The sequence below is a fragment of the Siniperca chuatsi genome, linkage group LG14 (genome assembly GCF_020085105.1).
Source record: "Siniperca chuatsi isolate FFG_IHB_CAS linkage group LG14, ASM2008510v1, whole genome shotgun sequence".
In the NCBI taxonomy this organism is placed as follows: domain Eukaryota; kingdom Metazoa; phylum Chordata; class Actinopteri; order Centrarchiformes; family Sinipercidae; genus Siniperca; species Siniperca chuatsi.
The window spans coordinates 13,432,617-13,448,662 of NC_058055.1; the positions used below are offsets into that span (position 1 = coordinate 13,432,617).

A 16,046-nucleotide genomic window follows, 5' to 3' on the forward strand; every position below is an offset into this window, starting at 1 on the left:
CCAATAACGACCATAAGATGAAATCGTGGGGGGCTAGTACAGTCATCCTGATAAACCCACATGGGAATTGCAGGCTGATCTATAATTCTCTCAAGGACCCCACGGAGGTCCCCTGACCACGCTTTTGTCCACCACCCACGGGTCTATAGGATGGCGCGTGATGCGATGACAAGACATCACAAGTCCCCAATCCAGTCCCAAGTCCCGGAGATCGCGGAATGAAAGGTCGTGTGTGTGAGTCTAAAATTACGTAACAGCGCACTGCATGCTGCTGTATTTATAGCGCATCTGTATCCGTCTGCCATCATCCGCTTATCATTTCACTGTCTTCTCATCTGTAGGACCGCTTATACATCCTGACAGTGTCTGTCTGTCTGTCTATCTCATGAGTCACTTGTTGCAAAGTAGAGCTGCATTGTGAAGAACAATCCACTCAGGGTTGCCAGCATGAGTTCAGTCAGGTTTAATGTCATTTAACAATAGCAGGTTTCCATTATTTATATTTATTTATATTCATTTAGAATGATTGTATATGTCAATAGAACATTAGCTGGATATAATCAACAATTTTAAATCATATGGTTTGGCCTGCTTGTTTTGATAAAGTGTGTTCTTACTGTAAATTGCCCAAATGCCTTTTTCCTTTTCTCCTATTTGTCTCATTGGTTCATATGATCGTATAAAGCAAAACAGAAAAAATGCACTTTTTTCTTATAATTTAGAAGTATATGGTCAAATTGTTCAACAGAACATGATGTGAATGGCCCACTACTTGCTTTACAGAGAGTTTATAAGCCAGTGGCATCATGTTGCTTCTTTGAACTGTGTACCTGAACAAACCACAGGGGTTGGCCAGCCATCGGACAGTTGCCTCACCAGCAGCAGCGGCAGGCCAGCAGAGCTCCAGGAGCCACTGTCCCTGATGTGAGTGACGTTCTCAGATCTATTCTCAGGTGACGAGAGGGGCTGAGGTGTCAAGTGATAACCATCTGCTGGAGTGTAGTATCAGGTGGCAGAGCGGAGCGCTGACAGACCTGGTAAAACCAAACATGTAGTGAGAGAGTGCCGGGAACATCTGGTAGAAAAACTCTGTTCAGAATAACTCTTAATCTCACCTCTGAACAAGCTTCCTGGGGGACATGGAGTCGGGAGACACCCTGTTCTTAAACACTGTTGTTAAAGTAGATTAGCATTTTACATTTGAGTACTCTCTAGATAAATATAACACGTTACATATGAAAATTGTGTTAAAGAATTAAATTAGTTAAAGAATGGTGTGTGTTGAAAACAAAAATTTGTCTCAATGTAGATCAGAAAGCGTGTCTACGTTTTTCAGGTCGGTTTAAATGTTTGGGTAATGAGTTTCTTTTCTTTGACAGTCTGTTTCAAATCCTGGTGTTTGTGTATCAAATATTCAGTAAACGTAACTATAATTCAGTTGCAATTAGGCCTAAGGATCAAAATGTACCCTGGTTTCTTCTGGTGCCTCTGGTGATGGCCCTCAAAAACATGCTGCTATACTGACCTCTGCTGGTTGGTTGCACAACAACCTAAAACAACAGCAAATTTGTTCTATTTTATTTACACCTTTTCTCAAATTATACTTCATTTTCTCATAAATATAAACACAAACTTCAGATACAAGCACAAATTACAAAACTTCACAAATCTCAAAAGGACATTAATGGCCTCTCAGAACTGATTTTCAAATTATAAGCCTAACAATAATAGTAATAATAAGTAATAGGAGCCAGTTGCACTCTGATGAAAGACACTACCCACTTTATCAGTGAGCTTACACCTTCATTTTGTATTTGTGAGTTTGAGAAAGAGGTAGTTTCAGAAACAGAAAACATCTGAAAAACTGCAATAGCTATCGCCACACTGAGAGCAAGAACATTTCTCATCTGCAAATCCTTCATGCAGGCATAACAATGTTACTGCATATGAAAAAAGCGAGCAACCCATGTACGAGAGAACTGGTCTAAGACCTGCTCTGTTATAATGTCACTGCACTCAGAAGTGAGTGTTAAATAGCCACAGTTTCTGCAACCCGGTAAGAATTACACAGATACAGTTACAGAGTCACATAATGTAGCCTGGTGAGCAGTGAAAAAAAACATGCACAAGAGCAACCATTTAAAGAGATCAACTCATCTTTATTAACCCCCACGAATTCTTCCATATTTAAACAGGAATGCCTGCACAACAAAACATCTCTACATTAGCATCAATGATAGAAGAAAGAGCTCTTTGCTATGAGTAGTTGCCAGCACAGCGCAATTTCAATACATCATGAAATTTATTATGGAAATGTGAGTGTAAAATAAAATAAATACATGTATGAAGGTAGGAGGAGCACAAAGTGGGACTATTTCTCAAGAGAGGCATCGGGAGAGAAGTACTGAAAGTAGCCAATGTGTGATGTGTGTGGTTAGCAGGGTATAAAGTGCTGAATTTCTCTTGACAGTAGGTAGAAAGACTGAATGGAATACCGACTTTAAGCTAAGGCATCTGAATGATGATGATTTTATGGATACACTTAATGGAGAACATTAAGTATACTGAAATGTTAAAAAACCTTGATGTATAAATGGTATTTATAAAAAACGGGAGACTATTGTCACTGATATGTGTAAAAAAGTTCAATAGAACATGCCGCCCAATTAACAAATCTTTTCTTTTATATGAAGGTATATTCTAAAAGGCAACCCAGGTAAACTTAAAGTATAAAAAGAAAAGTAAAGAAGGCAGGAAATGAAATAAATAGTCTAAACATATATGAACATTTTGCTGTTATATATAATACCGGTTTGTTTGATGTCCCTCTTACAGAATACAGCCCCAAAAAACACTGACATGTATCCAGTAATACAGTATATTCTAAGCTATAGTAATTTTATACTGTAATAAGATGTTAGCCTCATAAAAAAGGAAAAAATCCAGCCCTGTCATTAATCGTGACTGTCCTTTCTACTCGCCTGAGAAACATCCGCAATAATGCTCTCTCCTCCCTGATCAATCCTGATCCATCTGATGAAAAGATAGGTAGCACCATGTTATGGGATCTACAATCAGGATATATATATTAAATCAATATATTAAACAACAAAAAAAGAAAATGATAATAATGGAATCACTCGCTTATAATGGTGAGGTTTGTTGTGCTGGTTTCACAGGTGGAAATTCATGGCGCTAAACAAGTTCTTTTTTTCCTTTTTCTGCTCATACAGGGAATATTAAAGCAGTCTTATGTGGAATGCAGCTGCACTAATGTGCTGCACAGAGAGGAGGGAATAAAAAGAGAAGTCAGAGGATTTGGGGGAATGCAGAGGGCTGATGCCTCTTTCCTTTCACAGTCTTTCCTCTCTCTTGTCCTTCTTTTCCCCTCCATGTTTCACTTTCGTCCTCAGCGACTGTGGACTCGTTTCTGTGACAACTGCAGCATCAGTTTATCTTAGTGGGATTTTGGAAAATGCATGTGGCAGTCTGTTTGTGTATGTGTGTGTGTACGATGGAGACCTATAAAAATGATATTGTAAATAGTTGAGATTTCAATTGTCCTTTTGTATGTGCATGTGTGCACATATTACTGGATTGGCGGTGTTTCTCAGTAAAAAATCTTTCTTCATCCTATGTTCTCCATTTCTCTGATTTACTCTTCTCTAGACATAGGCCTCAGGAATGTCTGAGTCGTTGATTTTAATGTAGATCTTAGCGTTGTCCTCCCTCTGCTGTTGCTCTTTGTGGAGCGTCCGTCTGTAGCAGATCAGGTAGAGTGGCAGCAAGAAGCCCAGCATACTGAGAACAAGGAGACCGACATTGACCTGGAGGACAACACCAGAATTAGCCATACCCAAAGGTTTATTTGTGAGTGCGTGTTTTTGAGTGTGTGTGTTTGTGTGTGTGTGTGTGTGTGTGTGTGTGTGTGTGTGTGTGTGTGTGCATTCATACCCAGAGTGGGTCTCCCTCCAAGGGTCCCATCATAGCCAGAAACAGGGGTTGCTGCAGTAGAGCAAACACAGCGCTGACCAAAGACTGCATGCCCGTTAGACTGCCAAACTGGGAGGAGGGATACCTGGAGAGATAGAAGCGGTGCATTTAGTTTCTCAGTTTGAAGCTGCATCACATAAAGAAGAAGAAGAAGATGATGATGATGATGTGTGTGTGTGTGTGTGTGTGTATGTGTGTGTGTGAGGGTAGAGGTACATTGAGACTTACACAGCAGCATAGAGGCCGCCAACTGCAGAGTGAATGAATCCTCTCACCACAGTGTGTAAGACGAATGACACAATCTGAGGAAACATGAAAGTAGAATAAAGTAATATTCGCAATCATTTAGGTATTTCAGTCAGTTAGTTTATGAGGGTCATGAAGGAATAGTTCAACATTTTGGGAAATATGCCTTTTTGCTTTCTTGCCGAGAGTTAGATGAGAAGATCGATACCACTCTCATGTCTGTCTGTTAAATATAAAGCTACAGCCAGCAGCAGGTTAGCTTAGCTTAGCATAAAGACTGGAAACAGGGGGAATCAACTAGCTTGGCTCTGTCCAAAGGTAACAAAATCTAACTACCACCCCCTCTAAAGCTCACTAATTAACACATTATATGCTTGTTTGATCTATATCCAGTCTATGCTAAGCTACGCTAGCTGTCTCCTGGCTTATAGGCAAACTTTGCTATCTTCAGACAGAGCCCGGCTAGCTAGACTTTTACATAACTGGCTGTCTCTGCTGTCAACAGACTGTAAAGAGAGGCTTATCTGCAACATTTTAGAGAAAAACAGCCTTAAAGAGACACTGATAACTTTGTTTGCAAGTCAGTTGGATCCCTGAAGTACTTTGAAGGCCTGTGTGTATCTCTGACAGCTGTGGTGGACCACTTACCTGCAGCGGGAGATTGGGCACTAGGCTAGTGATCCCAAATCCCACTAAAAGGATGTTTGTGAGGACGAATGCTCGTAAGGCATTGGTCACCTTCTGGGTCTTTTTGTCTCTGCGCTTTTTCTTTGTCTCTCCCCTAGTGGTCAAAAACAGACAGAAGAAAGAGAGATCAGCTTATCAGGCAATGCTATCACAACTCTATTTCACAATAAAGGTTCATTTCTTAGCTCTCTTCATCACACTGGCAAATGAACATTGTAGTAATGTCTGGGCCTATAAATGGAAAGGGGGTTAAGGGCAGTCTAAGGAACAACTCAAACATGACTCACTTGCTGCAGGGTTCCTTTTCCTCCTCACCATCATCACAGTCCTTTAGCTTCCAGTCCATGATCTGACCAATCACGGGAGTGGTCATCAGGCAAAGCAGCTGCAGCACGCCAAAGATGGAGGAGTACAGACCCACTGAGAGAGGGATCAGAATGAGGACAAAAAGGTTGTATAAAAACAAAAGTGCAATGAATATTAGAAATTGAGAAAAAATAAGAAAGGGGAAGGGTTAGAGGGAAGGATTTAATAGACGATAAAATAGAGGGTTCAGGACCTTTTTCTACATGGTTAATGACTGTGACGGTACAGTCAATCATTAGTCCTGGGCGGTAGAGCCACATGGAGTGAAAAAACAGTGGATACAGAGAAAGCGTTGATTTGATGCCATTATGAGGGGATTTATGGCCAGGGGAGTAATGATAAATGAAAAGTGCGTCATGTGAAACTGTTCATATGCTGGTTCTGAGGGACAAGGTTAGTTAATGAGTACAACAAATGGTACCTGGTGGTTTCAGATTAAAGCTGAATGACAGCTGAAGGACTGGGTTATTGACATGGACACCAGCCAAGGTAAAATGCTAAAATAACAACACTAGCTATGACAAAAGCCAGAAAGTAGTGGTAGTGGATCTAGTACAGTATTGTGATGGTGAACCTATATAAGACTAGAGGTTAAATTCTAATTGCTGTCTAATGCTAAAACTAATCTACTGATACAACTATAGGATTTTAGTCTTACCAACTTCCATTCTTTCCACTGAAAATTCAATTAAAAAACAAGTAAGTCATGAATCAAAGTCACTGAGCATTGACTGGATTCTAGGTAAAGCAAAAAAAAAAAAATGTTTTCATGTTCGTCTACACACAGACAGAAAGATACTCCAAGCAAAATGCAGACAGAGAGAGAGACCTGTGTTGAGGTCTCCATCACTGAGCGACTCCAGGACGCTGTTCATGGCCCCCATGTAGAACAAGAGACGAAGCTGAGTGACGGACATGGTCACCAGACTGAGCAGGAACATAGTGCTGGTGATAGTTTTCAAGAATGACTGGGCTGCAGAGGAGAAACAGAAACCAATCAGAGAGAACAATGACATGCATGAAACTGAGAAGCACCAACAGTACAAATTTATATCAGGAGCTTCTGAATTCTGCACTCTTACACTCTTCTTGTGGCTTGCAGTCAATTTCCAGGTCCATGGTGGAGAGACACAGCATGTGTCCGTCTTTAGTGGCCAGCTCCTTCTGTTTCAGGCTGTTGCCCACACTCAGACGACGGCCCACTGTGGTCACTTGGTGGTAGAACTGCTTCCCTGTGATTTTATGGTCAAAGCCCAGCCAGCTGAACTTGATCTTCACACTGAGAAAGCAGAGGAGGAGAAAGGGATGAAAAGGAGAAAAAAAGAATAGGAGTAGAAGACAGTGTGTCAGGAAGGACAGAGGAAAGTGACAAGAGAAGAGGTCATGGAGGGATAGAAAAGTGTACAATATGGTGACATACAGGAAACACGCATGTCACATTAATGTGGTAATGTCACATTTGCAATTAATGCTAAAAAGGTAGAATATTCCTACAAGTCCTGTGCGAATCAGTCTACTGGAAAAGCTTTCTGCTGAACAAGCATGACAAAAGCATGATTTTAATTAACAAGGATTTACCACAGGGATAAGTTTAGTTGACGAGTGTGATCCTCAGCAGATAGACTTTAACCTGGCAGCATTACACTGCACATTTTTGCACATATTACATATAGTAAGTGTCAATGGTGATACTACTCCACATACTTTGGAACACACAAGAGACTGCTATTACTTAATTAATCCTACTAGTTTTGTTTCTAAAACACTTCCAAAACTTATTTTCACCTTTATTATCAGTGATCACTGTATCAGTGCACACTGTTACATCTGGCTCTGTGATAAAGGTTCCCTGAGAACTAGAATGTTCTCTGTTTATAGAAATAGAGAAACACTATAGACTGCACTTTACTGGACTTTTACTGTCAATGTTATCTGTGTGCCACTGTGTGTATCTGTGCTACTAACGTGTAGTCCATGTCCTCTGGTCCTGGAAACGGTTCCAGTGGCCAGTTGAAGAAGCAGTTCAAGAAGACCAGTCCAGCACAGGCAGCCCACACCACCAGAATAGTGATGAAAGGTATGCCAAGGTCATAGATCACCTGTGCACATCAAAACATGACCAATGAATACAAAAAAAGAGGAGACAACAAACTATTTACACATAGAGTGTCAGTGCAGGTGTGTGGATGTGTGCGAGGTGATTCTATGTTTGTTACCTTAACACCAGGGAAGGTGACAGCGGAGGAGGCATAGGAGCCAATCATCAGGGCTATAAAGGTGGAACGGAGGTCCCCAAACATGTTAGGGAGCTAGAGAGGAAAAGATAGACCAGTTAAGCTATCAGATAATTACATCATCGCAACCTGTCCTTATTATTCTCTAGAATTAAGTTTTTGCTCAAACTTGCAAGTGGAAGTGGAGATATATTTCGTTGTGTATGTAAGTATATAAGTTAAACCATCTACTGCCAAGATCATGGTGATCTCAGCTGCAGTGTAGCTGCTCTAAGCTTGAGGCTGGGGACAGATTGGGGACACTGTGAGGATGGTGCCTACTGATGCTGGGGTCAGGGTGGACAGTGGGAACCAATTAGCAAGCAGACATGGATCTACAGAAAGAACATCAGAGAAAATAAAACACAACAAAGTGACATGGAACTTCAGTAAAAGCAGTCACAAAAAACAGCATCACATAACACACACAGCTGTCCAACACACGACACAAACACAGTACTGACGAATTCTATACAGCTGAAACAATCAGAGGGGGTGACTGAGGTGAAGTGACATTTTCTCTGCTTTACTCCCTGTTTGAGGCAAGAGAACAGAGAGTTGGGAGACAATACAGAAAAAACAGGAGACAGTGGGTGGCAAAACATCCAAATACAAAGGCATTCACAAGCTGTTCTGTTTTCAAGAGACTGAACAACAACAAGCACATTCAATTACATAAGCAGGGGAAGCTGAGGAAGAGGTATGTGTTTGTGTGTACTAAATTGAGAAAGGATGCACATTGAGGCACCCAAGTTACAGTATCTAATAACTGTTCCAATAGATTTTTGAAACATTACAGATACATTAGCAGCTGCAGGACAAACCTGAAGGGGAATGGTGACCTGACAACTGACATTGGCACGGAGCCAGTGGTAGCCGCTGAGGGAAGCTGAGTATTAGCTAACACCCCTCAGCTGAGAATGAATAGCTGTAGGTCTCAGTCATGATCAAGGAGTCAAGGAGTAGCATAGAGTCTAATGATTAACCCAACACTAAGGCTTTAAAATATAGTATATCAGGTTGTGAAGGAGATGGAATGAAAGGTGGTATAAGGGGAAAACATGGTTTTATGCACTCTGGGGGCCTCCAAAAGGCCAAACAAAGCCCTAAATTATGGTTTTACTACATCACTGACATTCAGGCCAGCGACAGCAATTAATGAGAGATTTGGGTAGATGCAACAAATACCACACAGGAGATGAAAAATGTACAGTAACAGCCTATGGTGGTAAAGAAAAGGAGCATTTTATTAGGAGATTTACTGGAGTAGAGCCCCTCTCTAGTGAACAGCATCACCATGGTACAGCTCAGGACTCCTGTGTGGCTGAACTGATGGCAAGAGGAGGGAACAGGATGATGAAGAACAGCAGGGAAAGAATGCAAAGGAATGGTGATGGGTTGACAATGTGAACTCTCCGACTCTTAAAGAGCATCCTTTGTTTTTCTGTCCCTGTGTATCTGTGGTTCTGCTCAATCTTAAAGGGGAACTCCACCGATTTTACACATTAAAGTCGATTTACAGGTCTTGGGGAGTACTACTGCATAGCTAATAAAACAACTGTATGATGCCTTTTGTGGCTCCAGAGGAAGCTGCACAAAATCTGATAAATTACCAACGTTGGTTGGGACTGGGGACTAAGTGTGAAAATGAAAAAACTTTGGGGGTGTGGAGTTAAAAAGAAGTGAGCTTACCAGACCTCTGTAGCCCACTCCTCATCTCTGCTTGAGGCTAACGGCTCGAGGCTACATTAGCTGCTACTAGCATAACACAGCTGAATATCTGAGTTGCATTGTGGGTAATGTAGGCACCATGTTTTGACAGTGAGGAAGAATGCATGAAATAAAAAAGACAATACTGCTGCATCCATTTTTATACTTTACTACTTTTAAACTGTCCATCGTGCATCTGACAGTGTTATAGGAGTGCAAGCACTCTTTCAATTTCCCCGTAAACACAAAATGAATCATAAAGACCTGTGTTACTTTTCCAAAAATATGAATGGGAGACTGATTCTGAGGTTTCTGTTTCTGATAGTTATTCGTTCTTCTTCTTTTAACTTGCTATACAAAGTGAAACTGCAAGTTAGAGTTGTAGCTCTGTTCTGTAGCCTCATTATTCCCTTTTGAGAGGGATACTGTATTGCTAGTTGTGCTTGAGTACATTAGTTTCCAAATATGAATTTAAGTTGTTAGTGTCTTTTTGTGCATGTACATTACAGGAAGTGCATGTGTTTGTGTAAAAAGAGAAAGACAGGGAGATGAGCAGCTCAAAAGCCCAACAGTTGCTATGATGTTCTTGCTAAAGCACAATAATAGATTCAGTGGAAAGTGATAATGAACCATTGCATTACTCCCTCTCTGTCCAATCAACCCCCCCTCCCGCTATTCAAAGCTGAGCCCGGTTGTCTGCAGGAACACAGAGTGTAGTGTAAGAAGCCAAATAAAAAGACAAACAACAGAATGCCAGACAAGAGGGGAGGGAGAGGGGGATCAGGCGAGGAGTCAGCAAACTATTATGAGAGAGCAGTAGCGAGACAAAGACCTATGAAGATAATAAAAAAAATATACATCTGGACAAACGTGATGCGTCAGGTACAAAGACTCTGCAGCAGGAGGATTACAAAGAACACATGACCGTGCACACACTTACTGTGAGAGAGGTGAAGGTCATGCACATACCCCCAAAGCCATTGAAAGTCAGGGCAATGAAGATAAGGACAGAGAGTTCTGCAAATGACACAGTTCATGAGTCTGTCAACAACCAAACTATTGTACATTGTTTCAAATACAGTGCAAAAAGGTACATGAGTACTCTTCAGGAAGACTTACCATTTGGGTTGTATGCTCCATAAGCAATGAGTAGACAGGACAATCCAAAACACGTGCTGAAAATACATGATCACGTCAAATACTTCTGATGACAATTTAAGGTGCAACCTACCTCTACCATTAAAGGAGTTTACATATTCCCAATACAATGGAAGTGAGTAGAAGTTTGTTCACAGAAAATTGAATTGTCTATCCAGAAATAAAATCATGTTTCACTTGTATTATTTCCTCTCTTCTTGGCCTACCTGCCCAACAGTCGTAGCTTGCGAGGCCCATATTTATCCATGACGATCCCCAGAGGCAGGGTGATGGCTGAGAGCAGGAAGGAGCCCACTGTGAATGCCAAGTTCAGCATTTCATCCTGTTCTTTACAAATCAGCCAGCCGTTCATCCTCAGGGACCCATCCATAGGGACCAGGGGCCTCATCTCCACTCCGTCTCCCAGACCAACCACAGCACCCTCGCTTTCATAGTACTCAGCATACTCATCGGGTGTTGATGTTACCAGAGGTAGGGACAGATTGTAGCTGGAGCTGTTACCTGAAGAACATGATGAAAGTAGGTAGATGATACGTTTTAGATACACTGATAAAAAGAAGCCAGGAGAGGACAGGCATGCAAGTGGAAAAAAACGCTGTCAGTTGAGATGACTCAGATTGCCAGAATGTCACACGTCTTATTTAGTCTTACTGATACACAAATATCATCAAGGTTGGATGGTGTGAATAATCATATGACTGTGCAAGGTTGAGTTCAGCTGTGTGCTCCTGCAGATGGTTTAGTGTATAGGAAGCCGTGGCTTCTTGTCATACAGATGAATTGTGAAGGTGGCAGTTCTGCTTATTCACAGAATCCTGATACACATAGTGGACACATGTGCACTGAACACGTGCAGAGTTAGGTGTATGGAAAGATCCAGACTGCAAACCTGTGTGTAACATCATATCAGGGGCAGAAGCAAAAAAGACTTGGAGACAAACATACATTTCTGCCCCTGTACAGTTTAGACCCACAGAAAGATTCAAACGTCACAGCCTGCATTTACTGGGCTGCTATTTGGATTCTATTAGTGTGTTGGAATGCAAGGGATAATCTGGCAATAAACTTTACATTATCATCAGAACCTGCCAGGAGAAATGCGAAAAGGTACAAAAGTCCAGGAGAAGTCTTTAGTGAGGGAGGAAGGGGAACAGCAGTTTGGGAAGCTGTTGGTTTCTGGATTACACTCCCTAACCCCCCTCTATGGTATTAGCCATAGAGTGTATGTGTGCAGCGTCTCTGTGTGAAACGCGCTTCATAACAACGTGCCAAAGTCTTCAGGAAACCAGATTATATACTCTGGAGCAAAGCTGCAGGGAGCAGCACGTTGACAAAGTACATGTCTGAATGTGCACATAATACTTTGTTAATTTTGTAGTATCCTGCCCAGTCAAATCTTCTTCCAAGACATGCCACAACAACACAGTTTGTCAAGCTTTAAACATTCCTCCAATATCTCTGCTGCATGTGCACAAAAGCCTAATCTGCACTGCATCATGATTATCTTTTTTTATCCACCATTTTGTTTTTACTGTGGTCAGATTTCTACTGTTCATCACTTTGCTATCAGTCTTCTCTCCCTCTCTGTCCTTTATCAGTGGACTTTAAACTTCCATATTACCAGTAATAAAATCCAGCCGTGGATCTCTCCGTCCCTCTATCACATGTCACATGGCTGAAAAGAGCTGAGCTGGTGCTGCTGTCCTCTCCCTCTTATATCATCAGAACAAGATAAGACTGGCAGCTGTGGCAGTGCTCCAAGAAGTCACCTACAGTTGTGGATGCTCAATTGTTACTTCAGCGGTGTGTCTGAAGTCAGCATCACAGCTGAAACATTTTTACTATCCAATAAAGCAGTGTACCTTTGCTGGTAAACGTGACTAGAATTAGCCTTGAGTAACTGACAATTTATGATTGAATTTTATGATATACTACTAATGATGCTGAATAAGCCTAAAGATGAAACTAACTGTCAGACAAAGTTGTATCACTTGCAAATGAAGATTAATGACGGTGCCAGACGCTAGGAACTGGAAATACAACCTCCTACAAATCAATTGTGTAAACTCACTAGGAGATAGGGTGGCTACTAGTGAGAGAGAAAAACTGAATCCAATACTTGTGTCTGTGGGATTCGCAGGGCTCACCACAGTCAGGACATGGCGCACGGCAGTGTGTCACCTGAGGTCCAAAGATTAAGTCTGGCCGGACTCCTCTATCACATTCCCTTTTGCTTACTCTCTTCTGTAAGACCTGACTGGTGCCATTGTGTGCATCAATTCCACCTTTGTACTTAAAAACACAAAGCACCTGCCTTACTGTGGTCAAATTAGGGGACGAGGAGAAAAAGCTTTAGAATTGAGGGTGAGGACTTGGGGTGAGGGCAGCTGATCCAGTCCGTCACTGATTCATCAGTTCCCTCGCAATCAGTCTGCTGCCATGTCTTCAATTTAGTTGGAGCCACTGAAGCCTTTTACTCTTTAAGTTTGGACCACTTTGCCAACCTGCGACCTGGCTCTCTCTTTAATTGAGCTGATCAGGTTTAATCTCCTGAGTCCCTGAAAAACAGCTCAAAACACTTATTCTTCCAAGAGAATGGAGGAGGAAAAAAGGCGGCAGTGTTAAGTTACATCTCTTGAATAAAACCTTGCTCCCTCCTTCGCCCTAACTCATGATGACACTGACTGACTGTCATGGCACCCCTCATCACCAACCCTCCTTTTAAAAGCTCATTGGAGTACATTTCTGGAAGAAACACAGGACACATCCCAAAATAAAAGAGTTCTGTGCTATATCCACATGAAGGGCAGATGCTCAAGACTATTTGCTTTTGCTAATGAGTAATTTCTTCACCATCAAGGCAAATTAAGGGAAGTATAGAAAGTGACATATAAGTAATGTGACAATATTGTGGGAACTGAAATTATTCCTTACAATACAATAGCTGTGACTCACCCTCTTCCTTGCAAAGGTAAGAGTAGAAGCCTTCTGACTTGAGCATGATGAGGAGCGACCCCCATCCCAACAGCACCGCGGAGAACAGCAGATTCTCAACGATAGCAGTCACTGCCATCCACCAGCGCCTGGCAAACGCTGTGGTCAGGGTCGGAGGCATGGTTGAGGGAAAGAAATTAAAGGCAGAGAGGGGCGAAGAACCAGAGGAGAGAAATGTAGAGAGTAGAGAGAGAGAGAGTCCACCAGAGAGGAAAGAAAAGAGCAAGCTGGAAGCACAGAGAGAGAGAGTCTCCCTGACTGACGCTCAGGATGAAGGATCACTGATCACTTAGCTGCGAAGAGAAAGGCACAAGAGGAAGGGGGAGGTATTATAGTTAGCCTATCATTTAAGTCACTGAAGGATGGGAAGGTTCAGTTTTTCTAAGATCACAAGATAAAACCACTTAACTTTGAACCTAACTGAGATAACTCAACCTGTGAATTCTACACATGCTCTGTCTCATAACTTTTTGATTAATTGAAAGTCTCCTTTCTAAATAGACACAGAGGAGAGGCAGTTGCTCTAAAGAACTAAACCAACTAACAGAAACAACAGATGGCAAATTATTAACTCTCTGCTAGTGCAAAGTCATGACCTCACGCTGCTGCTGGAACAAAGATCTTACATCACACTATAGGCACTAATAACTGAAAAAGCATCCAGGGTGGCATCACAGAGTTTCTGCTGTTTGGTGGAAAAGGCAAACTGGTCCAAACTGGATAAAAATGGGGCTCTCTCACTGCTCCCTCACCCCATGGCCCCTCTTTCTCTCTCTCCTTCCCTCCTACACAACCCCTAAATGTCCTCTCAGGCCCATCCAACCGCAACTTTCCTCTGCAATTACTGTGGAGCATCCAAAATATAAATGAGCTGCCAGACAAACAATAAACAAATCAACTCACACAGCCAACTCTCTCTCTCTCTCTCTCTCTCTCTCTCACACACACACACACACACACACACACACACAATCTGTTCAACCAGTAAGATAAAAGTAGTTGCAGAGTTAGTTGTAGAACTCATGGAAAATAATAAGCAAGTAAGCATGTTGTAATCAGGGATAGCCTGTTTCTGTATGTGCTGTCTCATCTAATTAAAAAACAAATCTGTTCCCATTATTCATTCCATCCATTATTTTACAATGCTGAGTAAATAACAGCTGTATAACTTGTCCAGGAAAATTTACAAACCTCCTTACCTCTCCAGGCTGTAAGCAGCACTATCCAGCTTCATACTTCCTCTTGCACCCTGGACTAGTTAAATGACCAGGTTTATGTACTCAGGCGGTCCTCACATGGCGCCCCCTATTGACCATTGGCTGATGATGTCCGATGTCTGCACCTCGGCCAACCAGCACTCAGCAACATTGTATACAGGCCCAGCACGTTGATATTTCTAAAACAATAGGGGCAACATGAGTCGGTTTGTACACAGTATTTTTCTAAAATGTGCTTTAATAGTACAGCTGCAGATAAAAAAAGTCTGCATTAATAAGAATGACTATGATTTTATCAAAGTCATTGTGTAATGGGAAGTCCGAAAGCGCATTAACTGGGTGAGTGGAAAGGATTAATCAAGCCAAACAAAGTCTGGTTGAAAACATAATGGACTTATGCAGATAAGGATGTGTGGCGGCTATCAGGAGTTGTCTGCATCAATAACAGGTATTGACAGAGATATAGAGATCAGGAGGCAGACCAGAGCGGTGACTCCCCTGTTTCGGTTGTTGCGTAAACTGTTTACTGATGTTCACTAATGTGACAAGACATTATTATTTAAATGCGCTACAGTCGTTTCTCACCATCTTGCACAGAGTTAATCATTAATGCTGCGCTGATGTGATGCCAAATTTGCATGATCAATAATGTTTCAGCCCCATCTTTGACCTTAATAATTTTGATATCATCAGCAAACTGACGGTCAAAACTTGTTTTCCAGGTTGGAGACTACCGGTTGCCTGTAGTGCACTATGCTGAAACTGTAATCAATATGCAAATCAATCCAAATCAATAAGTTCACCAACAGTGAACCTATCTAAATAAACACTGATATGGTAAATTGTAACCCCCCCCACCAGTTTGAAATTCAAATTTGCCTTTAATCTGGCAGCCTATAAAAGCATTCATGTTGATGGCTTATTTGATCTATCAACCCAATCAGACTGTTTTGAGTAACTGCCATTAACTGATCAATTGATCTCACACTGTTGATGATGCCACAAGTTATTTACAAACTCATTACATAACACACACATATAATTAATCACTAGTTTCCTACATCTTATCAAAAACATTTATTGATCTGATCAGCTACCTTACATAATGTAGGATATCACTGATTTTCAAGACAGGATTCAGTTGTCTGAGATGTAATGGAACTACCACATTAAATCACTGTAAAATATTAAACTTTTAAATTCTGTATATTCTATACATATCTCTCCATGGGGAGCTGGATATGAATATGTCACAGTTGAAATTAAGGTTTAACTGTCATAAAAGCTACAAAAAGAGTGGAACAGTCCAGCAGATGTTGCTAAGGGCTATATACAATAAAAAACGGAGCTATCATTGACTTGTTTTCTTGGCAACTTGCTATTTTCAAATTGAATTAACGCC

General features: G+C 41.5%; 1 protein-coding gene across 3 annotated transcripts; it reads right to left on the bottom strand.

Annotated features, from left to right (window-relative positions):
• Positions 1-2,138: 2,138 nt before the first annotated feature.
• Positions 2,139-14,773, bottom strand: slc43a2b (solute carrier family 43 member 2b). 3 transcript variants are annotated; one of them, XM_044221524.1, is made up of 14 exons: positions 14,627-14,773; positions 13,389-13,720; positions 10,640-10,934; positions 10,395-10,450; positions 10,216-10,292; positions 7,509-7,601; positions 7,258-7,391; positions 6,375-6,571; positions 6,122-6,265; positions 5,214-5,346; positions 4,888-5,020; positions 4,222-4,295; positions 3,955-4,078; positions 2,139-3,827 (listed from the first exon to the last, which is right to left on the bottom strand). In XM_044221524.1, exons 2-14 carry the CDS (start codon positions 13,546-13,548, stop codon positions 3,666-3,668), a joined length of 1,782 nt encoding a protein of 593 aa, XP_044077459.1. In that variant the 5' UTR covers positions 13,549-13,720; positions 14,627-14,773; the 3' UTR covers positions 2,139-3,665. The 3 variants fall into 3 exon arrangements, with proteins under 3 accessions (XP_044077459.1, XP_044077460.1, XP_044077461.1); XM_044221525.1 differs by having other exon boundaries at positions 14,619-14,749; XM_044221526.1 differs by lacking the exon at positions 13,389-13,720 and having other exon boundaries at positions 14,627-14,649.
• Positions 14,774-16,046: the final 1,273 nt, after the last annotated feature.

Bases quoted from the DNA above. Each gene is read 5' to 3' on its own strand.
- slc43a2b (XM_044221524.1), bottom strand. From the start codon at position 13,548: ATGCCTCCGACCCTGACCACAGCGTTTGCCAGGCGCTGGTGGATGGCA. The intron at 10,935-13,388 runs GTGAGTCACAGC...CATGTTCTTCAG, and splicing joins TTACCTTTGCAAGGAAGAGG to GTAACAGCTCCAGCTACAAT. The intron at 4,079-4,221 runs GTAAGTCTCAAT...CTATCTCTCCAG, and splicing joins GGCGGCCTCTATGCTGCTGT to GTATCCCTCCTCCCAGTTTG.